We start from the raw sequence: 22,958 nt of genomic DNA, 5'->3' as shown, positions 1-22,958 counted from the left end.
CAAAAGTCAGTTCTCCAGTAAACTAAAATTAAATCAAACGATCAAACACATTATTTGACGCACGAATGGAGCAACGAGAAGAAAACAGCAAATCACAACACAAGGAACTTGTTACAACTTGATTGGGAAAAAATCTGCAAGGTTGGTATATCTGATAAAAAAACGGTCACTCAACGTTTGTTTTTGTTTTCCGGTGAAAAGTGGGAGTTTTTAAATCCGAGTCACGACGCGAGGGTGCAAAAGTTCGTTTTATCGGTATCGGTAAGTTTTTTCCAAATTTTCATGGCCCCTAATTCGAATCGTATCATCAGCGTGATCAAGTGTAGATATTTTAGAAGAACGTGAAGTCAACATTAGTCGATAGGTCCTCGAGAAATGTCATCGCAAGGATCCGTATTCGGTTTTTCAGCTGACCAAAACTGAGGCTGCAACTGGTGTTGGTGAGAGCTTCATTCATCAAGACCTGAAGCCTGTCATACACTGAAGGTACTTATGTGTTACGTTAAAATTACCTGAGTCAAACACCTTTCTCTTATCAAACTCGTGTTCAACTCAGTCTTAATGAACCGCTCTTGTAAATTTTTGGAGGAAAGCCTCTCAAATGTGGCTAAATCTCAAGGTGTTGTCTTTGTCAACATGGTTCACTGATTCTAGCTTGAGGCCATTTCGAGAGCTCGACCAGCTTTTTAAGGTAGATTCTTTTCCTCCATTAATCTATGGCCTCTTAAATTTTTGGGGTAATTTTACCCTCCGATTAATTCCTTTGAATTCAACTCAGATCCTTTTCATTTGTCTACCTTCTCTTATGAGTGCTGCCATACTTGGCATGAGAGTGTTGATGCCCCGAAAGTAAACCAATTATCCACTCTGATGGAAGTAAATGGATGTATTACATCTTTCAATTTTGTACTGAAGTTTACTTCTTAACTTAAAATGGTAATCAGTACCTATGATGCTAATTCACTTGTGTTACCTTATCATTATTTTCATTGGATACCTATCTAAGCTCATTATCATATACAGATAAGTTTTATCTGACCCTTCCAGATTCAAGGTCTCAAAGATTTACACAATGATTCAGTTGCATTCTATTTCAAGAGAGAATCGTATTTTGCCCTCTCTATTTCATTTAGCTAGCTCCCCGTTCTCTTGGATATTGCACCTGCTTTTATCTGATGATACATTGCTGTGCTTACATTGATTCATTATCTCTAGAACATTGTCCTCGTCTTAGTTTATAGTTTCACTATCCTTTAGAGCCCTTGGTCAGTGGATGCTACTAGTAAACTCCATAAGCATCCACTTACTCTATGACCCTGTGCAAGAATGCTTGGAAGGAGTCACTGGCTTGTCACTTCTTGCTAGATTTTCTTCTTTATTCCTGAACCAAAAGCCCGAATTATGAAAAACCTAATAATGTACTTCATTTTCTCAGGACAAATGCCCAACAGTTTGATACAGTTACATGAAAAACTTTCACATATTACAATTAGTATTGAACTTATACCTAAACAACCTGCTTTAAACAGGCTATTTTTAGGGAGAATTCTGGTCAATTAACCATTATTCCTGTGTCATAGATGATGTCTTTCTGTTTTCACACAATTTTCCGCGTAAGGAACACAAGAATTTAAATGTAGAATGCAAATTTATTTCAATCATGTATGAACTTAATTTTGATGCATAAGTAGTTACCTATTTGTATGTATAAAAGGTAAAATGAGAAGAACATGTCTTACATTTTCTAATAATTGCTACATTGTCAGTCTATACATTTATGTTAATGCTCTTAATTAAATCCCTCTTATAATGGCAAGCAGTAAAAAAAGAGCTGACAAATCTTGCCTTAATGCAGACCTAAGTCTATCATCCCCCCCAATCCTCATAAGATGATCCTGGAATGATGCCTATGACCCTATGGATAAGCAGAAGGCTGCAGTTGTAAAATGCTGCTAAATTTTAACTTGGAAACTTAGGCCCTATTTCTTTCGAGGCTGTGAGATTCCTTCCTTCGGTAAAAATCAATGGGGCCTGTTTCTTAGTACACCCTAATGGGATGCTTGGAGGATACGTTTCTTTGTGCTCCAGAGAAGAATTTTACTATCAAATTGAACTCGAATTTGAATACCCTCCCCTGTCTCCCAGAGCTGTTATCAAATCTGTCGAAGTTTATCAGAGATTAAGTACTTTAGGTATGATTTTTTGTGTAGACTGCACTCCTCTCAACCTGCTGTAAAAAAATTTTAAGTGTTTACTCTAATCATAGCGGAAGATCAGCTTTTCCTCAAGTTTCTGACTGTATTTTGTTTCATTGATATGTGCTCATCGCCTCCTAGTCTACTTTTTTATCCTCTGATAATGTTTTTGTTTTTTAGAATCATGGTCCTCGGCAGCAGACGAGATGGTGGAAAAGTTTGTTCCCCACGAAACATCAAAAGATTCAGAAGTGCAACTGGAGTTTCTGCCGCACCCTCCACAAGTCCGCCAACGAACTCTAATGTTCAAGTTTTCATCAGAGTTAGGCCATTGAATGGACGAGAAAGAGAAAAAAATGATAGGTAAGTAAATGCGTACATCAATAGAAAACATATTACAAAACTACTTTCTTTCCATTAGCCACAGTTTACAATAATTCATCATAGCTTTGAAATGTCCTTTGAAAAATTTGTCATTTCTAGGACAAAAAAATATAACTACCTTTCATAATTAGAAAATTTCTGCATGTAAGTAAGTAAGTTGTTTTTTTTAGGTACAGAGGAACCATTGTGGTTTTTAAAGTGGGAATTTCACTGGTTTTTCCTCTGATCATTCCCAAATCCGTAAATTAAAATAAAAATACTCAGTCAAGTTCTTGTAAGAAATTGAATTGTTGAAGTTAATTTTGCAACACCTTGAATTGGAGGTAAGCCCCTCTGTGTGGGAGATGATACATTATAGATTAAGTAATTATAGTAACCACCAACTTTTATCCATTTAATTCCAATTTATAGATGCATTTTTCAATGTCTTCAATTTTTCATAATTTCAGCCCCTCTTGTTTGTGAATGTAAATTTTGGAGCAGAGTGTTTAGGACTCGCAAAAATCAAGATTCATCGGAATCATTCCCTGCCTACAGGCATTTTAATTGTTTTAAGCCTCCGCAATTTTCACCTCCTCAGACCTACTCAATGTTGCTCGTTGCAGTAGGATTCTGGCAAAAGCTCAACTCAGTACTATCATTCATATAGTAGTACATGTGTTAATAATTTTGAGGACTTAAGGAGGATGGATTAAAGAATTATGGACTTAAGGAGTTTGAGAGCAATTATTTTCCTTGCCCCCTCCCCCCTCCACCTTTGAGTAAAAGACCCACAGAGTTATCATGAATTTTTTTTATTTTTTTTTCAAAAGGAATTCCACCTCAATAATTACAGATTTTCTGCAGGTTTCTCCTCTAAATTAGTTTTAGTCTTTGAAAGCCGTCCAACCAGCGAGCGTTTCTTCTAAAGTTTTTGTCTTTTCTTTTTTTCAGGAGTATTATCGATGTTGTGGACTCCACATCCCTAATCTTTGATCCTAAAGAAAGCGATGTCCCTTTCTTCTACCATGGCGTCAAACAGAAATTAAGAGATCCAACGAAGCGAGCAAATAAAAACCTTCCGTTGACATTCGATCGAGTTTTTGATCAATATGCAGACAATAATGAAGTTTATGAGCATACCACAAAAGATGTCATCAAAACTCTGTTTGAAGGTTACAACTGCTCAGGTAATCAATACGCTTGAAACTGAACCCCATCTCCTTTTTAATATTAAAGTATTGGCAGAAATGCAGTCTGATTTTGTTTAAAACCCTCTGAATTAGAATTTCTTCTAAGACTTTAAACTACAAATGGTTGGATTTCACCAAAATCAGCCTATCTGCATTTCCCATCGCCTAACTGGTCTACATTTTGCAATCAGGAACTACTATTTCTTGCTCATTTTAGAAACAACTTATGTACCATTAATTTCTCTTTGCAGATCTAGATGCTTTTGTGAATGAGCCAGAAATTGTAGTTCCTTATTCCAAAATGCTGTAACTAAACAAGGCTAACTAACTAAACTCAGAACTGAACAATATAATGTCTTCTACGCCTCTTCATGATTATATCATTCTGAAATTTAACATTCTCTGTCACTGCTCATCACACTGAAATGTATGCATGGGTCACGATTTATTTTACCTCCCCATGTTTTAAAAAATCATTGACTAATCATTTGATTCCCGGTAGGTGTAAGTTTTTCAAAACTTAAAAAAAAATGTTTATTTCAGATTTAAAAATAGTTTTGTCTTCTTAAGAGGTATAATTAATTCCTCAACAAATGTTATCAAAGCCTATTTAGAACGTATTGAGTCCCCAAAGTGAAGTATTCCAATTTCTAATCAAATTCATCAAAGAGATAAAAGAAGGATGGTTTTGAGTTCCCCTCAGGATAGTGTGAACCTCCCCTTATTCTGCCATGCTAAGAAAGAACACCGTATGAGCCTTCAGACTTTGCCAAGTTCCCTTCGATAAAAACCGAATTTATTGGAAAAATTGTGAATATTTTTTTTCCAAAATTTTCAGACTATTTTGTACGCAATTTAAACTAAAATATCTGAAAATTTAAAAGAAAATTGAGCATAAATATTGTCAAAAATACATGTTTTATCAAGGAAGATTTGGCAACTCTTGTATGTTCACACAGCGTTCTTCCTTAGCATGGCAGAATTGTACCATACTGTTAATTGAAGATCAGACACCTTTTGAAGCAGGGCCCACTCCTTTATTTTATTTATTTTTTTGCCATCAATTCTTACCATACCTTTAACCGCTCACTATTCCCACTTGGCATCCATTTAATTTTTTTTTTTTTTCAATTTTTTTTAGTTTTTAGCTACGGAGCAACTGGAGCTGGAAAAACATACACAATGCTTGGAAACGATGAGAACAAAGGTATCATGTACTTGACCATGGTGGCTCTCTACGCTGAGCTTGAAAAATTGCGGGAAGATCATGACATCACGCTTGTTGTGGGTTACATCGAGGTTGGTTCAATTTCTCATGGTTGGATTGGGTCTTCAGTCATTCATTTTATTCGAGTTTAATCCTGATATTGGTTTGTAGTACTGAAAGAGGGAATAAAGCAAGCCTCCATTATGCATTGTATCTAAAGTTATTGATACCACGAAACACGAGCACTAATAATATTTGATAATTAACGTTCTTACTCACAACAGTAAAATATTAGTAGGTTTATAACCACTGAAATGAAAATTGCTAGGATCAATTGGTGCTTTTAAATCTCAGGCGTTATCAGAAAATCGATATTGAAACCAGGAATTTTCTTCCTTTTTTTCCTATTTTGAAACCATTTTGTCTTTAAATTTGTCTGTTGGCTCGAAGTTGGGCTGAAGTGGGCAAAGTGAGAGGGAACCCATGTCAGAAAATTCGTCTTGAAGGACTTGCTTCCAAAAATCCACAATGAAAGAAAACAGGTATGGGCGTAGCAACTGCTTTAAGTCGTTATCTAGCAGTCATGTCCTCTTCCACCCACACATTGACAGTGCTCATGTACTCAAGCTCTCAGTACAGGTCTGTATCTGCATGAGTTTGAGAGCTCATCAGAGGCGAGTTGATGCTGATCCTCTGCTGTGTAAAAAATTATGGAATGAGATTGTTTCAAAATTCCAGGCATTGTACTTATTGTAAAATCGAATCAGAAATGTATTCATCAATCAAGAAACTAAGACACAGTCTTCAAAGCCAATCAAATGGAAAAAATTAAGGGAAATTAGCTCGTAGAAAAAGTAAATAAATGGTGTAAGTTGGCAATCACATATCTGGGTTTGCGACGTCGCAGACTTCTTGTTATACATTATTTTTTAAACAGAAAACTCAACAGCAATTCTTCAAAACTGCCGTGATTTTTCTTCACTGTGCGAAGAAAATTCTGCATAAACTTCAAGGAATGAAGCCAATTTTTTCTCCTTTCCAAATATAACATACAGGCGAAGATTTTCAGTCACCGCAAACGAGATATGTGATTGCAGACTTACGCCGTCAAAATGTAATATCATACTCAAGATAAACTCCTCCAATTTTGACTCCTGACACCTAGTAAATCATCGATGCTCCATTTGAAAACTTCTCACACGTTAAAACCTGTGTCTCATATACTACTCAATGCTTTCAGGTATATAACGAGGTAGTCCACGATCTGCTCAACCCCGAATCCAAGCAGCTGCATCTTCTTGAAAGGAATGGAGACGTAGTGATCAGTGGAATGAAAGTGATAGAGATTAATTCAGAGGACGAATTATTTGAGCGACTGGTAGAAGGAAACAAACAAAGGACCCAGCATCCCACTGATGCTAATGCTGAGTCATCTCGGAGTCATGCTATTTTCCAAGTAAGCTATATCTCATGTAGTTTGAATGGCTTTTCCATGAATACACACCTTCAAAAGTTAAGGAGCCTACTTTAAGCAATGCTAACAGATCGGTTGCACTGGTTGCAGAATTGTGTTTTGATGCTTTATTCTTGTAGAGCAGCTAAAAATATTAAGATTCGTCCAAACAGCAACATTCTACGTTGTATATTAACAGAGATATTGCGCCTTGAAAAACTTGATTTATGACGTCATCCACTGCGGTAGCACATACCTCATACCATGTTATGCACAACCGCGGTGGATGACGTCAAAAACCCAACATTTTGAAGGATGATATCTCCGTTAATATTGAACATAGAAAGTTGCTGTTTGGACAAATCTTTTTATTTTTGACTGATCTACAAGAATCAAGCATCAAAACACAATTCTGTGACCAGCGCAACTGACCCATTCTGTTTTTCTTTTTTATTCCAAATTTTTTTATCTTTTCCATTTGGAGGTGCTGGTTGCGCACGCCTCTTTTCATAAAAGAAAAACTATACGATTCTCATGGAGTAGGTATTTGAAAGAATAAAAAAAAAAACCCGAAATCTCTCTTGATTCTCACATAAAATGCTGCTGGAAGAGGGTAAAAAATGCAAAGAGTTTTGCCCTTTCGAGTTGAGGAAATTGAAAATTCAAGATGGAGGAATCCTAAGAAGTCAAATATCTCTCCTTGAGGCTTTCAAATACCTTATAACAACATTTACTTGTTCGTTAATTGCAAAAAAATTTCACTAATGTTCACTGCTTGTCATCTTGCGACAGGTATTTGTCAAACTGGCGCCAAAAGGGACTGACCAGTTCAAACATTTCAAACTTTCAATGATTGATCTTGCTGGTTCCGAGAGGGCATCCGCCACCCAAAATGTCAAAGCAAGGTTCAATGAAGGCTCGAACATCAATAAATCGCTTCTAGCTTTAGGTGAGTGGGAAAATTGCAATTCTTAATGAACATCTCAACAAGTTTTCTAATCGAAAGTTTGTTTTATCAATCTCAATGATGATGTATTGGGGTAGAAAGCAGCATACATTGAGAAGTTAGCGGTTAAACACTTGACAAAAAAGTTTTGCAAATTTTAAAGCTTTTTGACAGAGATGATACTAACCGAAAGTTTCGCAAATGAGGAAACCATTCAGTTAGCCATTGATGAAGCCTCACAACTTAAAACTGTTTAATCCATATTTTTATCAAAGATTTTAAGAAATGTAAGTTTCTTTTTTACTATGTATTTCTTTCTGGTAATTCTCAAAAACAAAAGATTTCCTCCCTTTCTCATTTTTGGCCTTTTCTATCATATGCTTGAAAAATCTAGAATTTCATCATCAGCCATTATTTCTGAAGTCATTTTGTGCACCATTTAAACAATTTTAACTAAGTAGTCTTGAACCAAACTTTCATCAATTTCCGAGAAATGCCAGCGACAAAATTTCACAAGTTGTGTCCTGATGAACAGAAAAGTCTCCTGTTCCTTTAAAGGCAGCTATAAATAGTGATGAACTTTTACGCAGTCATAAAATTATCTCATATTGGAAGGTAAGTGAAGCGTTTTATCAGTGTTTCAAGAAGTAATTACCCTGGTTGAAGGAAACTGTTAAAGTTTATCCCACAAGAGTGAAAAAAAATTCTATGATGTTGCCTGCTGGCCATGTCTCGGATAATTTCCTTCGAAGCTAAATTTTGCAATTGTCTCATGATTTTTACTAACATTTTCAAATTGCCTCTGAGCTTCTGCTACAACCCTCCCCCTCTATTTTTCTGGAAATTTCCACCAAGATTGTCTATTTTTTCTCCGAATTTCTCAGTTTCTAAAACAACAAAGGGTCATCATTTTTTTAAAATTGCTTTCTTGTGCCTTATATGTTTTAGACTATTGCATTTTGTATTCATATAATTGATCTCTTTCTGCTCCCTGATGACTAAAGCGGGAATTCCTTTGCACACAAGATAACCCTGTAAATCTTCTGCTCTTAAAATTTTGATAATGTCCCTCCAGTAGGAATTTTAGATCATATTATGAAAACTAGAAGAAATTTTAAGTTTTTGGAGTGCCCTTTAGTTCTGGTTTAAGAGCTCAATATAAAATTATTGATTCTACAATAAAATAGTATTTTTATCACTGGCAACCATGTGTAACTAATTGAGATTTTTCTATTGCACAGGAAATGTGATTAATGCCCTAGCGGATAACCAGCGGCATATTCCGTATCGTGACTCAAAGTTAACCAGGATTTTAAAGGACAGTTTAGGTGGGAATTGCAAAACTATTATGATTGCAAATGTATCACCGGCACAGATAGCCTATGAAGATACCTACAACACATTGAAATATGCGGATCGTGCCAAGAAAATCAAATCTAAGGTAAAATTTGGAAAACAAGCAACAAAAATTTTTGACTCCTCATTTGTGTGAATTTGTCTTAGCCTACAGAGAGTTTCTTACTTTCTTATAGTGTTCTTGAAATCAATTTCAGTGTAATAAAGAACACTTATCTTTAGAAAATTAGTCCGAGGATTAAGCTTTGAAAATGTTCACAAGTAAGTAGATCAAAGAATTACGGATTCTCCTGCAAAATTCCTAGCTTTTACGCTAAATCGCAAGTTGTATAATTTTACCCACTAAATTGCGGTCTCCAAGTCTTCTTGAGAAATTGCAGAGCGATTAGTCGGTACATGTCCTTGCGTAACTGCTCAGAAAATTTAGTGGGAAAAGGAATTACGACTTTTTTAGTTACCTTCTACCTTTCCTACTAACCCTCAATCCTGCATTTTCTACACTCGTAAAGAAATATACTCAAAATTTCTGCAAGTAAAAACAAAGTTCTCTTGTGAAACATACAGAAAAACTAACAAAGCCTGTGAATTGCAAAGTTTTTTGTTATTATGTCGGAAACACAGCACGGGTGAATCTGTTGCTGATGCAGGGTGTGCTATGTAGTGTCAGTTTAAATTAATTGATGAAGATGAACTGCTATTTGTTTTCTTAAAAAAAAAAAATGTATTATGTAGTTTATTTTTAACTCTGAAACCTCACCTCGCCCATTGTATCATGATTGAGAATTTTCAATTGCAGAGCTTGAAAATATCAAACCATTCTTGAATTATTCTCTCGAAAACTTGCATGATCCATGCCAGGAATTTTTTTAATACTAAATTTTCTTACACGTGTACCAATTTGCTCTTGAAGAGTCTCAAACCTTCAAAAATAGCGATATCTCTTTTTCCTTTATGATCTAGTTCTACTATCTGTGATTACCCTGATCGTGTTTGTTTTCAGCTGCAAAAGAACATTGTCTCTATGAACTGTAACCCGCTGCAATATAAGAAAATGAATGACGACCTCAAAAGAGAGTTGAGTCTGCTCAAAGCTCAAAACCAGAAACTCCAAAGCCAAATTGCCAATGAGCGTCCTCCGAGTAGCAGCTGCAAATGCAAGCCATTGGTGCAAATCAAGGAATGGAAGGACAAGCTGAACAAAGTATTTGGAGAAAAAGAAAGCATCACCAAGGAAATCCTGCTCCTAGAATCACAGAAACAAATTCTCCAATGGCGAATAAAGTGCAAGCATTTTGATCTCGAACGTGTTTCCAAGCTAGAGAATGGAATCGAGTCATCTGGCAAGGTGAGTCTCAATTTGTTTCTTGGTTAATTGTGGGCTCCTTACACAGTGTTAATACAGCCTCCCAATGCAGTTTTTACCAGGCAATGAGCACCTGCAAAATAGGTACATAAATCTCTCAGATAATTTGTTTTGGCATCTCTTCTTTAGTTTCCTTTCATTAGAAAATGAAATAACTTACTGGTTAATTGTTTGATATTTTTAAAGAATATTCATCAAACTTTATCGTGAGGAATTTCCATTAAAAATTACTGAGATGAAATCAAAGATTTTTAAGAAGTAATGCAGATAAGTTTTCACTTAAAATGAAATACGTATGCAATTTACTGTATTGCATACTAGGTTGTGCATTATCAGAGTCCAGCCATCACTTTCATTTTCAGATCCAAACCTATTTTAAACTTTCTTTTTATTGTACCTAGCTTATTTGTTTTTCAGTGGCGAGGCTGAATGATAGATTATCAATATTTCCCCATTTGAAGCTGTGGTGAAGAATCGATTGGTGTTCGTTGCGAACACCCTGTCTATCAATCCTTTTCCTTAGATTCAAATAATGGCAGATCAATCAATATATCGCAAAGCATGACACGTAACTGTTCAATGATAATTTAAATTGTTCCCAAAGTGGAGGTTGAAACTTTGGTCTTTGTCAATTGCTTCTATTTGCTAACTTCAATTTTCTCTTCTTTTCTGATTTTTTATTTAAATTGATTTTTCAGGGTCGAACAAAATTAGAATCAAGCCTTGCTCAACTAGAAGGAAGAGTAGTTGGAGTGATGGATGCCATTTCTCAAGCGGAAACAAAATTAAAGACAAATTCATTAGCGATCAAAGATTTAGTCAAAGAATTAAAGAAAAATAATCTGTACAATAGTTTATCTGTAGATATTAGAAATTTAGAACTAACGGTAAGATTCACTCAATTTTATTTTGGTTTTATTATTGGTTCTCTTTTTTTCCTTCTCTTTTCATTTACTCGTATTATTGCCCTGCAACGGTCGTCAGAATGAAACTGTTTCACGAAAATATGTTACACGTTCATACTTATGACATTAAAGAGCTCCAAAAGTACGTATGAGATGAAAAAAATTTCAGTCTCTTGCAAACTATGTTTTAAAAATAAGTTCATAGTTTTTAAGGGAAATGAAAAGTAAGAAGTAAGAACTAAAATTTATTTACTTTTTTGTGATTGGATATTAACAGCTTCTATTCCATGTTTGAAATTTGTGAAAAAGTTAAATCTTTCAAAACAGAAAATGAAAAAATGCTTATCATCAAATTGAGTTTAACTAAATCATTGGTTGTATTTTAAAAAAAAAAACACAGCACATCTTGATGAATAAATACGATAACAGGAACAGATGAGACCATTTGCGGTAAAACGAACCTTATTCCTCAAAAACTGGAAATTGAGTTATTGTCTTCAGAGCATAGATGGATTACATTTTGCGTTATGGAACTGTACTAAAGTTGTAGAAACAACACCTGTACCTTCAGTTTCCCTCGCAAATAGATGTTTTCATGGATGGACCAGGAATAGTAGTTTCTAATTGGAAAATGTGGTCTAGATAAATGTTCTATGGACTTCCCAGGGCAAAAACCCCCTTGGAATATTAAACCAAACTGAAGTTATAATGGTTAGAAGTTGGCTGTTCAAATAACTTGGTTAAATTGTTAGCAATGGTAACAATAGTTTCGTTTACATCCTTGATGTTAAAGGCTACTAATATATTTTTTGTATGTTGTTCCAGTTACGAAATAATGATCTAGAACAAAGGTATGCCCATGGCGAAAAATTAAGTAGACTTCAAAGCTCGCGCCAGGAAGTGTGGGAACAACAGTTGACAAAAACGTCGAATATGATTATGAAATACTTCCTACTCCTCAAGGGCTTCAACAAAGTCACAAACGAAATGGAAATGGAATATAAGGTACCAATCTTTAAGTATTTTCAAGGTGGCAATCATCAGGAAAAGAAATAAAATAAACATTTTAAAATTGCAGTAATTAGGATCAGTCTGGAAAATCAGAAAAAAAACTCGAGTTTTCTGTTTTACAAAGAAAATTGCATTATAATGAGTGTTCATCAGCTAAAATTCTTGCGCATGAAATCAGTTGAAGGGATTTCTGACAGAGTTTGTTTGCTCTCCCTCTTTGATATTGTTTCTTCTCCCAAATGGAAAATTAGAAATGTGTTGACAAAAATAAGTCTCTAACTTGGACCACCTCAACCTGGGGACCTTAAGTAAATGAATGTCTAACTAAGCTTAAAAACTCTGCTTTTAAAAATTTTTTCTTCCACTTCCTACTCCTTTGACGAGGGCATAAGATTTAGTTGTCCAACCATTTTTTTTTTCACAGGTACTAATAGAAATTATTCTCAGTCTATTAGAATGCTCTAGAGGTGGACAAACTGGTAATTTTGATTCCAGGTCATTTCAGGCACTCTTTAATGCTCTGTTTGATTGTATTTATTTCTTTAATTTCTCTTATTTAGAATTTCTGGAAGGAAATGAAAGCTGTCACCTGGGATGATGATGATGTCAATATGGAGCAAGCGTCTAATAATAACTTCATTTTACGGCCAATCCAATTATTTTCATCTGATTCTGCGCAGTCATCGCCAGAGTTACCAACCCTAGTTGTCAATCAGCCTCCGGTAAGGGTCCTTTCTTCATTATCCAGTCGAGGATGTATAATATTGACATCAGAGAGAGAGAGAATAATAAGTCACAGAAAGATTGACCATAAAGTCCTTTTTGCATCTTTTCTCTGAATTTTAGACAGTTTGATCAATATGTTCGCAAAATTCTCTGTTTACTATAAGCAATGGAATGATTCCAACAACCTCTTGAGGCACCTTAACATTTATTAAAAACATTAAGGAAATGTATGCAAACATGCTAGTCATCTGTCAATTCAAACAATGCAAACCATCAAGCATTCTATCCCCCAACAAACTCAAACATTTTATGTACTTAAACTATTCTCCGTTGACAGCGTGCCAGCGGTGAAGTTACTGCAGGGCTATTGTGACATTGCATGAAGTATTCAGATCGAAAAAACTTCCAAGAAAAGGAAATCTAGCAAATTTTTTTCCGTGTCTTTTATGTATCTAGTCTCTTAGTTCCCTTTTATGACTGCACCAAAAGTAAAAACCTGCCTCGGTTTCTTTATTTTTCAGGCACCAGGGCCCGGTGATCCAGTTTCTACCAGTAGTAATCCACTTAGACCAATTAACTCTAGTAATTTAGATGGTACTTTCACGATGCCAAATAATCTGAAACTTCCCTCTCCACCCAGAAGTAAGTATGTTCGCAGCATTTTTAACCCGTCTCATCTGCAGTATAGTCATTGTCATCAATTTTTATTTGCCTTAAGATTGAACATAATGTTTGTGTAGCTTGTGCTTTTAAAGCAAATAAACTTCTCACAAAACACCGCGTTGTCTTGAAAGTCTTATGATCCTATCTAATTCTAACTGTCGTTTTTTGGATGTGACATTATTCAAAAGTATGCATAAATAATGTAATAGGAAGTCCTCTCCGATTTGGCACCTTCCCTAAGCCCTCCTCATTTTAGGCAATGAGTTCGATTTGATCTGAGTTGGTGAGATTTTCGAATCAAGCTAGCGTCCATTAGATGTACTAGTATCTCCTTTTCCCGTTATGTTTTTAGTATTTTATGAAAGGGAAATGCTCTAAGATCATGACTAAAGTTTATCAACTTGCTCTTTGCAAAATTAATTATTAAGTATTTGCTACTATATTAAGCTCTTCAGTGTTATTATATATCTAAATAGAAACTAATGAGAAAACATTTTTGTAGGCATGAAAAAGAAGCCCATGAACAACTGGAAGCAGAGAGTAGGCTTAGCCTCCAGCAGAAAGACACCTCTAAGGGACATGCTTCAGCCGAATGTGAAATATGGCTTGAACAAAGAAAATAAACCTCTACCCAGTGCCAAAATGCTGCCGCCCAGTAGGACACCTCGTGGCGCCAACTTTAAATCAGTTACAGCTCATCTCCCGACGCCAGGTAAAACTGGTAAGTACCAATTTCAGCTTTATTGATTTACGTTGTGATTTCTTTGTGGCTTTCAATGGTGAATGGCTTTTGCTTCTGAACCTTTTCGTTTTCTGTCCATTGTCTGTTTTAAAAAAATGTCAGCTTATTGGCGACTGAATATTCATCGCTATGTGTTTTGATTCTGCTTGTTTTTCTCCTTTCATCGCAATGAAACTCACAGAGGAAGTCCCAAAGTTGCCACAGGATTGAGTCCTTTCTGACTGTCCCTATGTAAAATATGTCTGTGTAAATATACAGTGAAAATATAGGTGTTTGCAATGGAGTCAAGAAAAGAGGGTTTCCAGGGTCTAGTTTAACATTGATGTATCACCAATATTTTTATTGAAATTAGACGGATTCTATTGGAACCAGTTCAATTACATTTCATGTCGTGTAAAGTCCTCTTGAGTTTTGTTTTGTTTTTTATCAAGAACCAACCAACATTTTGCTTTAACTCTGTATGAATTTGTTCTAGATTATATATATATTCTCGAAAATAATAAAAAGAGAGAATATACTCTAAAAATTTCAAATCAGAATGTTGATTAGCTCTCTGTTGAAAAAATAAAGCAGAAAAAGAACTTAGGGAACGTTTGATGCAGTTGGGTTGATTCCAGTTAATTCCGCCCAATTATGACTTGAAATTTTAACACAACATTCTTGAGAATTTTAAAAAGCAATGAGCGTCAAAAACAGAAAATCAATACTTCTGACTTAAGCCACAAACTTCCACTACCTACCCTGAACAGTGTGAGCTTATACCCACCTGGAGACCCATTTCTGCGACTCAGCTACATTTTTTTAAATTTAGGGTAGTCTCTTCCATAGAACTTTGCATGTTTTTATCCGATTTATTGTTGACAGGTGTGTTTTAAATCATGAAGCTAAAAATATTAGTAAAACAAAATTTAATTCGATCTTAAAATTTTCTCTTTTGTGATAATCTCTTGATTTACTCAATCGCAATGCTCCAGAAGTACATGTTTCTTAACTTGGACTCTTGCGTAACTCCGCGAATATCCCAAATCATTTTTGACTTTATTGAATCTCAAGTCTTTGTTTTCGAAAATTTTTCTGAGAAGGGTTTTTTTAGAGATTTTGTTCGCTAAATTTTGAGTTGTAATGTCTCAAATATTGGTCTTAATTCAAGCATGGTTCTAATCCAGCATGCTGATTTTTATTGAATGTGTCCAAGTCCCGGAATATTTATGAAAGACTGTCCACGGATTTCTTCAAAAAATAAATTTAGTGGTGTTTTACATAAATAATGGGTCAGAAAAGTCTGAAATACATTGAACCTAATCAAGGTCCTAGCAGTTTGAAAGAATTGCCATTCGAAAATGTAATCCAATGTGTTTTAGGTTAAAACACTCAGAATATACTGCCAGTTTTACCCTCTGTTGGTACTAAACTTAAGTAATTTCCAATTTAAAAGCTCTGTAGATGTTTAAGAATGTTTTTTGCGGAAAATTGCAATTCTGACTTTTTGAACTAACTTCTAAAGAATTGAGGCGCTGGGTTCAAGAAAGGCACTTCTGGGTTGCAGTCTTTCAGAGTCTCTGCTAGTATTTCATTCATTGAAAGGAAAGTGAATGCATGCATTTCATATTTTATTAACATTTTTACTGAATATTCTTCACGATTCTACAGTGTACTGTAGTAAAAATCCCAGAAAAACCACCCATTGGGTTCTTCTTCAAAACATTTAGTGGCAGAAATTCTGAAACACTGCAATCAAGTGTCCTTCCTGCACCCAGCCCCTCAAGTGCTCTCTGAAAAGAAATGGCTTCTGTTCCTAAAAGGACTCTTTTCCATGGACAGTCGTCATTAAGAAAATGAAGTACTAAAATAACTTCCATGGTTACCAAGACGCTTGCTGATTTTTAGAAACAGGGTCAGTCTAATCTTAAAATGAAGAATCTGCCTTTAAATCAACTGATCTTAGCGTCAAATCAAATTTTTTTCCTCAGAATTTTCAGGTCCAGACAATTAATTTTATCAGATTTTTTCACCGTTGTCATTGTATCAGATTTAAAAACTTCTACTGTAAAAATCTAAGTTATTTTAGAAAATTGAGCTGCATGGATTTTAACTTTAAAAAATCTTTAGCTGATTCAAGTCATAAAAAAACTTACTTGCTATCCTTATTGCTCAAAATCTCAAGTCTTCTCTATCCTATTGCTTGCCACCTTTGCGGTGCTCCTTCAATCACTTGAAAATTACACCTGATTCAGGAAGAATCTTCCTTTCTTTTTCTTTCCAAAGCCACTTTATCAACGGCAATGAAGAAATCAGCACAGGGTAAAAGAAGAAATTCTTTAAACAAGTTGCTGCCTAGAGATAACATGAAAAGGAGGAGCATGCTCAAAACATTAGTGGATGCCAATCAGTTAAGGTAAGATTCTATTCCTCCCGGAAGTTTGTAAGAAAGGGTCTCTAACAGTCTTAAAAATCTGAGAAATCGTGACAAGCTCAGAAATTATTTGAATTGGGAAAAATAAAAGGAATGTTTTGATTCTGCAGGAAAGTATCGTTACGCAGGTTCAACCTCAAGTTGATTAAATATTTTTCCATTCAGTAACCCTGTTGAAGAATGTCATACTTCAAAAGAACCTAATTTAACCTTGTCAAATAGGAATATGTACCTACTCTTTTAAGGTTCCCATTGTGCTTAGAGAGAATTCTGTGATTCTTAATTATTTACTTATTCTACCAGATACGTAAGTGATTCCTTGCACTAATGACAACTGTTATCAAGTGAGCAATCAGTTTTTCAGGCTTCTAGTAACAGCAGGTAGTCAGCATTGAATATTGCAATAGTTCAGGAAATTCAGGATAGAGATGGCTAGAAATCCAAGACTGATCTTTATTGTGGTATGTACATACCAAGTTAAAAAAAAGTAGGCCAGTCCATCCTAGGCTATTTATTCCATCACATCCAGTCACATCAGCTAAGTTCATCAGCTCGAGGAGTTTTTGGAAAGTGACATTTTTAAGTATAAATTCATAAAATTTGAGTGTGCCAAAATCGTAGTTGGAAGTGTGGTCTCCTGTCTCTTCATGAAACCTTATTGTTTGCCGATTGTTACATCTGATTAGTATCTCTCACATCTACCAATTAGTACAGACGCCATTAGTCTTGTGTCCTAATTGAGTATCGATCCATTTCCATTGGTATAATTGGAGGAGATTATGACATTGTTTAAGTACAATTCGCCAAAATCTATCTTGATTGTCTCGAAATAGTTTCCACCAATTATCCTGATGTTTGTAACAGGAATAAATCGATATTCACTCTGGATTGCTGTGTCTTATCAGCTTTTATCACCTTCTGCATCCTTGACGCCATCATTTCAAGTTTTTTTTCTCTTCATCAATTTTTTTTTTTTTTTTTTTTTTTTTTTTTTTTTTTTTTTTTTTTAACACTTGTAATTTACAATCACTCAATATTTTAATGGGTGCGTACAGTTCTAAAGCACTGACTGTTTCTTGTAATCCAGCTTTTCTGCTTCATGGCAGAAATCGTCAGTTACCTCATTTTTTGGCACTTGAGAATCATCTGATATACACACAGAATTTATTTTTTGAGTTTGTAAATGTGCCTGGCTCTCAAGATTTTTGAATCGCAAGGTTTGGCGTCTTTTACACCTCGATATATTTACCTTTCCTATCAGTGATTCGGTGAAGAAACTGTTTAAATCCATATGCAAAAGGAAGCCGAAAATTAAAATTAAGATAAAATGAAAAATGTTGTATCAAATTGTATTCACTCACCTAAAACTCTCCATAAATGTCGGTATGTTTAATGAAATACTTGTGGTTCAGAAATACCTGAGCGGACTTAGTCATCACATAAATCACTGGTATTAAGAAGTTAAAAATTATATGGTCAAATGAAGCATGCTGAGAACCATTATTTTCAGCTGAAGGTCCAAACAAAAAGGCAGATAAATTAATAAGTTAGATGTTTCCAAAAATTTTGCTCCAAGTCACAGCGCACAGCTTCATTTTTTCATCCCTCCTGAGAACTGCCTTTCATTGTGTTTCAATTTTTATTTTTTTGTTGTTGGTCCTCTCCGTCGAATTTCATTTTTAATTCATGCGTGTCCTCTATTTCTAGTGCCGTACAGTTCTCGAAAACGCCTGCACGATTTAGGACAAAATAGTGAGAATAGTAGACTATGGAACGCCGTTTGTACGAAAACCTATTTTCAGGGGGAGAAGTGATTTTTCTTGGGGGAAGAGCAATTTTCGTCGGGAGAGAAACACTTTTTCAGGGGTGGAGAAACTTTTTTTGGTGTGGAGAAACTTTTTTAGGGGTGGAGACACTTTTTCTATGGGTGGAGAAGGAATTTCAGGAGGCGTGAGAATTCTGTGCTCCACTCTCCCGATGAAAATCTTTCCGTCCCTGATCGTGAATATATCGAATATCTGGAGGAGAAATGAAAAAAATAAAAAATTCTTCCCTCCGCCGTGCGTTCGATATCGCGACTCCTCGGTGCGGAGAAGGATCTTGCTGCGCCGCGACTGCTTTCGATATATCGATTGAGCGCGGCGGAGAAACGTTTCTACGCGTGGATCCACTTTTTTTCGCGGCGATCCACTTTTTCGCGGGGAGGAGCCGATCGCGACTGCTCGGCGCACAATGGTCCACAGACTGGATTTAACGGATCTTTATTCGAAAATGCAATGCACCGTTTTGAAAGTTGAAGGAGCTAATCATTTTAGGGTCGCGGATTTTATTGTACATCTTAGTGAGTGAAACAAAATATTACTTAACATCCTGACCGAGAAACTTGACTTTAATTGTGATTTCTGACCCTTTTAAGACTCAAGATTTTTTTCTCCTATTACGACAATAAAGAACATGTATAAACAATTGTTTTTTTAAAAAAAAAGTCTCCCGGTCGTGATCAGGTGATTTGAATGTATTTTTAGGCGCTGAATTCGAATATGACCTCCGTTTTTGTGCATCGCCCTTCAATCTTGGGCAGAAAATGGGCATTTTTGGTGTTTTTGCGACTGCTGACCCCCGCAGCATGTAGGTAAAATTTTTCTCATGTACGAAATTATACTACTCTGATATGTTTTGAGCAGCTGAGTCCGAAAATGACCTTCGTTTTTTCCTTTCATCTTTCACTTTTCCGAAAAAGCGACTTTTGCCCGGGAAAATTAGGAAATTTGACGTCTTTTTGTGATGCCTGCAATTCATTTTGGTACATTTTCCTGGACCCACGGTAGAGTTGTTCTTATGTATTTGAAGCTGCTAAATCCGAATATGACCTCGGTTTTTTTTTATCACTCTCCAGCACTCCGATAACGCTAAATTTTCCGAGCCTTCCTTGTAAAACCCTTTGCGACCCCAAAGTCTATTAAAAATATATTGTAAAAATGTTTTCGATGTGTGATACATCGATTCTTATGTATTTTGACTTGATGACCTTTGATTTTCACTATCACATCTGTTTTTCCCGGCAAAGTCGATTTTCCTCGGAGAACCAGCTTTTTTAGTACTGTTGCGACGATTTTCCTGTTCTGAGGAGTTTTAGAATTTTCCGAGATCCTCTTTAGGTCTGCTCTGAGGTCTTTAGAGCCATCGAACCCGAGTTTGACCTCTACTTGCCTCTGACAAAGCCTCGCTATCCTTAGACCTTTATTCCTAAAAGGGTCAGAAATCACAATTAAAAAGTCAAGTTTCTCGGTCAGGATGTTAAGTAATATTTTGTTTCACTCACTAAGATGTACAATAAAATCCGCGACCCTAAAATGATTAGCTCCTTCAACTTTCAAAACGGTGCATTGCATTTTCGAATAAAGATCCGTTAAATCCAGTCTGTGGACCATTGTGCGCCGAGCAGTCGCGATCGGCTCCTCCCCGCGAAAAAGTGGATCGCCGCGAAAAAAAGTGGATCCACGCGTAGAAACGTTTCTCCGCCGCGCTCAATCGATATATCGAAAGCAGTCGCGGCGCAGCAAGATCCTTCTCCGCACCGAGGAGTCGCGATATCGAACGCACGGCGGAGGGAAGAATTTTTTATTTTTTTCATTTCTCCTCCAGATATTCGATATATTCACGATCAGGGACGGAAAGATTTTCATCGGGAGAGTGGAGCACAGAATTCTCACGCCTCCTGAAATTCCTTCTCCACCCATAGAAAAAGTGTCTCCACCCCTAAAAAAGTTTCTCCACCCCTGAAAAAGTGTTTCTCTCCCGACGAAAATTGCTCTTCCCCCAAGAAAAATCACTTCTCCCCCTGAAAATAGGTTTTCGTACAGACGGCGTTCCATAGTAGACAACTAAAAGTCAAAGTAAAAAAGCCGGGTAAGTCCAGTTTTTAATATACATATGTAGTTCTAGCTAGCCTCAGTTTTTCCGCAGAGAATTACTCTCAAGGACAAGAAGTACATCAAGTGAAATTTAAACATAGGTAAAGAGATCGCATAGAAAATGAGCATCATACCGTTACTATTTTATGATTAAAGATGGTCACAAATAAAACGCTCATGGGATTTACAGTGAATGCATGCAATATCACTAAATTTTTTAGTAAGTTGGGGGATTATTTGCAAAAAACTAAGAAATACTGGTTTTAGGGCAACCCTTTATTTGATTTGTCTACAAATCGGAAACAATCATCTTTAATCCTCCATCTGATGAATGATAGAATTTTTAGAGGATTTGTTAAAAATGAATCCCTTTCTTTATCAAGAACCCTTTTTTAATCCTTATGAAAAAAAATGTGTAAGTCCACTTTCCATTGATGATTTTTAATCTCATCATTCTGTGTATGTTAAGATCAAAACTGAACATAGATTATACGTATTTGGACAAGACTGGTATTAATCTTACCCTGTTTCTGATCAATCAGCAAGTTGTCTAAAATCCAGTGTATATTTGACTGCTCTGTTGTAAATTGGTTTTTACAAAGTTTATTACAGTGATAGTCCGTGTTTGGTGCACTATGCTGCTGTTAAGAGCCTTGCTTTATGTTCTAATCTTTTAGCATGTTTGTTGCTTTCTCAATGTGTCTCTATTTTACAGTTTTTGTTTGGTTTTCTTTATATTGGATAAAAATTTGTGGTTATTACTTAAGTGCGTGTCAGATTGTATTAATGAGTCAGTTGACTCTGGTCTAACTGGAAGCATGGTTTGTGTGGCCTTGGAAAAAACTTTGAAAAAACTTGATTTTGGGATTTTATTTTAAAGACTTGAAAGTGCTTGAAGTCTGCTTACTCTTTAAAAATTATTTTTAACGGTAAATTGTTGCTGTCAAGAAATAACAACATTTGACATTAAATACATTGTTCGGAAAAACACCTTATCAACTTAGAATATCCTGACCTTTCCTCTACAAGAACCAAAAATTGCTGACTCAGACTCACAAGACGGAAAGAATATTATGCATTATGGGACAAATTACTGACAAGTCCCAAGAAGTGCTTGAAAATCCTTCAAGGACAGCTCGAAAAGTACACGAGTTTTCATTCCTGAGGCTGCACAAACTATGGAAAGGGATGTGCTTGCAATCAGTTGTTTCTTATAGTTTATATTGCAAGAAAAATGATGAGCTTGGTGAAATATTTTACAAGAAAATCCTAGTGGATAAATAATGCTTTCTTTTGGAGAGGAGTGTGAAGAGTGTTCAAAGTGAAATAGAGTTTCTATCATATTAGTACTACACACTCCGTAAGAAAGCGGAATGTCATTTCAACCCAAGTATGATGGAAGGAAAATCCTGTTCTGTGTTGGGTTGTAAGAATAAATGAAAATAAACTTTGAATTTCATCCTGATGAATAACACACTGCAGGACCACCGTACATGTATTCCTCCACTACAAAGTCTGCTTCCATCTTTATCGTGACATTTAATGTCAGATTTACGGGCAATCAGCTTAAACCTGATTGATGATTATGATTACCTCAAGTTTTTGCTTTTTTGAGTGAATTTTTCTCCTTAAAAGAAAAAAAATTCTTTAAGCTTTGCTCACTAAGAACCATCAAATATTACTGTAAAATGTGAGCTGTTTCATAACTTTAAAGAAAGAAATCAATAGATTTCTCTTAAAAGTTTTTTTTAAAATTATATTTAATCCCAAAACTGCACATTAGATTACACAATTTTTTTTGTACTTTCAAAAAAATTCTCTTTTTGATGCCTTAATGGAGGAAGAGAAAAATGTAAAACTGTCAGGAAAAATGAATACTCTGTACATATTCGCTCATTAATCAATTTCACAAAATGGAACTAACGAAGAATCTTATTTTATTTTGACTGCTTTTACTCTCACCTAATATTTGAATTAGTGTGTGTCTATAATCATATTTAATGTTTTTCTGTTGCAGTTGAAAGAAAACCGTGCGTTGATTTGAACTCGACCTATGAACTTGGTGTTTGAAATACCAGCTTCATCGCTTTATTTATCAATAATCAAGTAACTATTAAGTTTTTAATCCCCACCACTGTTTTATTGTAATTTTTGTATTATTAATGTGGAACTAAAATGTACTAAGAATTTAAAAAATATGTAATTATTGGAATTTTTAACTTTTTAACTATTTTGTAACTATTTCAATTTTTTAAATTTTACAACTGCCTAATTATTTGTTTTTTATTTAACCGTGTAAATACATGTGATTCAATAATTGCTTTAACTTTTAAAATATTTAATGTATGCCTGAGCAACAGCTCATGAAAAAAAGAACAAAAATTAATAAATAAAAAAACTAAATTATTATGTTTATTAAAATTAGACATGAAAAATGACCTTCATTTTAGGTTGTAACAAAAGATCTTCTGTTCAATTATCAATTTAATAAATTTATTTTGATGGTGA

At 35.2% G+C, this 22,958-nt stretch overlaps 1 protein-coding gene across 3 annotated transcripts; it reads left to right on the top strand.

Moving 5' to 3' along the window:
• The first annotated feature begins 214 nt into the window (after window positions 1-214).
• LOC109031059 (kinesin-like protein KIF18A) lies at window positions 215-22,958 on the top strand. Of its 3 annotated transcripts, none has more exons than XM_072298044.1 (17): window positions 215-486; window positions 2,376-2,558; window positions 3,513-3,748; window positions 4,893-5,050; window positions 6,199-6,414; window positions 7,204-7,360; window positions 8,599-8,798; window positions 9,714-10,058; window positions 10,775-10,963; window positions 11,807-11,986; window positions 12,553-12,714; window positions 13,240-13,360; window positions 13,884-14,102; window positions 16,389-16,518; window positions 18,244-18,303; window positions 20,419-20,445; window positions 22,468-22,958. In XM_072298044.1, exons 2-15 carry the CDS (start codon window positions 2,380-2,382, stop codon window positions 18,287-18,289), a joined length of 2,538 nt encoding a protein of 845 aa, XP_072154145.1. In that variant the 5' UTR covers window positions 215-486; window positions 2,376-2,379; the 3' UTR covers window positions 18,290-18,303; window positions 20,419-20,445; window positions 22,468-22,958. The 3 variants fall into 3 exon arrangements, with proteins under 3 accessions (XP_072154145.1, XP_018897898.2, XP_072154146.1); XM_072298045.1 differs by lacking the exon at window positions 215-486 and adding an exon at window positions 554-691; XM_019042353.2 differs by lacking the exons at window positions 16,389-16,518; window positions 18,244-18,303; window positions 20,419-20,445.

Source organism: Bemisia tabaci, chromosome 3 (genome assembly GCF_918797505.1).
Source record: "Bemisia tabaci chromosome 3, PGI_BMITA_v3".
Lineage (NCBI taxonomy): Eukaryota > Metazoa > Arthropoda > Insecta > Hemiptera > Aleyrodidae > Bemisia > Bemisia tabaci.
The sequence above is the reverse complement of the archived record's forward strand: the minus strand, read 5'-3'. Positions and strand labels throughout refer to the sequence as shown.

What these genes read in the sequence shown, in the direction of transcription:
- LOC109031059 (XM_072298044.1), top strand. Translation starts at nt 2,380, where the DNA reads ATGGTCCTCGGCAGCAGACGAGATGGTGGAAAAGTTTGTTCCCCACGA. An exon ending in TAAATCGCTTCTAGCTTTAG is followed by an intron (nt 7,361 to 8,598) that starts GTGAGTGGGAAA and finishes TCTATTGCACAG; the next exon opens with GAAATGTGATTAATGCCCTA. An exon ending in GTGGATGCCAATCAGTTAAG is followed by an intron (nt 16,519 to 18,243) that starts GTAAGATTCTAT and finishes CTCTATTTCTAG; the next exon opens with TGCCGTACAGTTCTCGAAAA.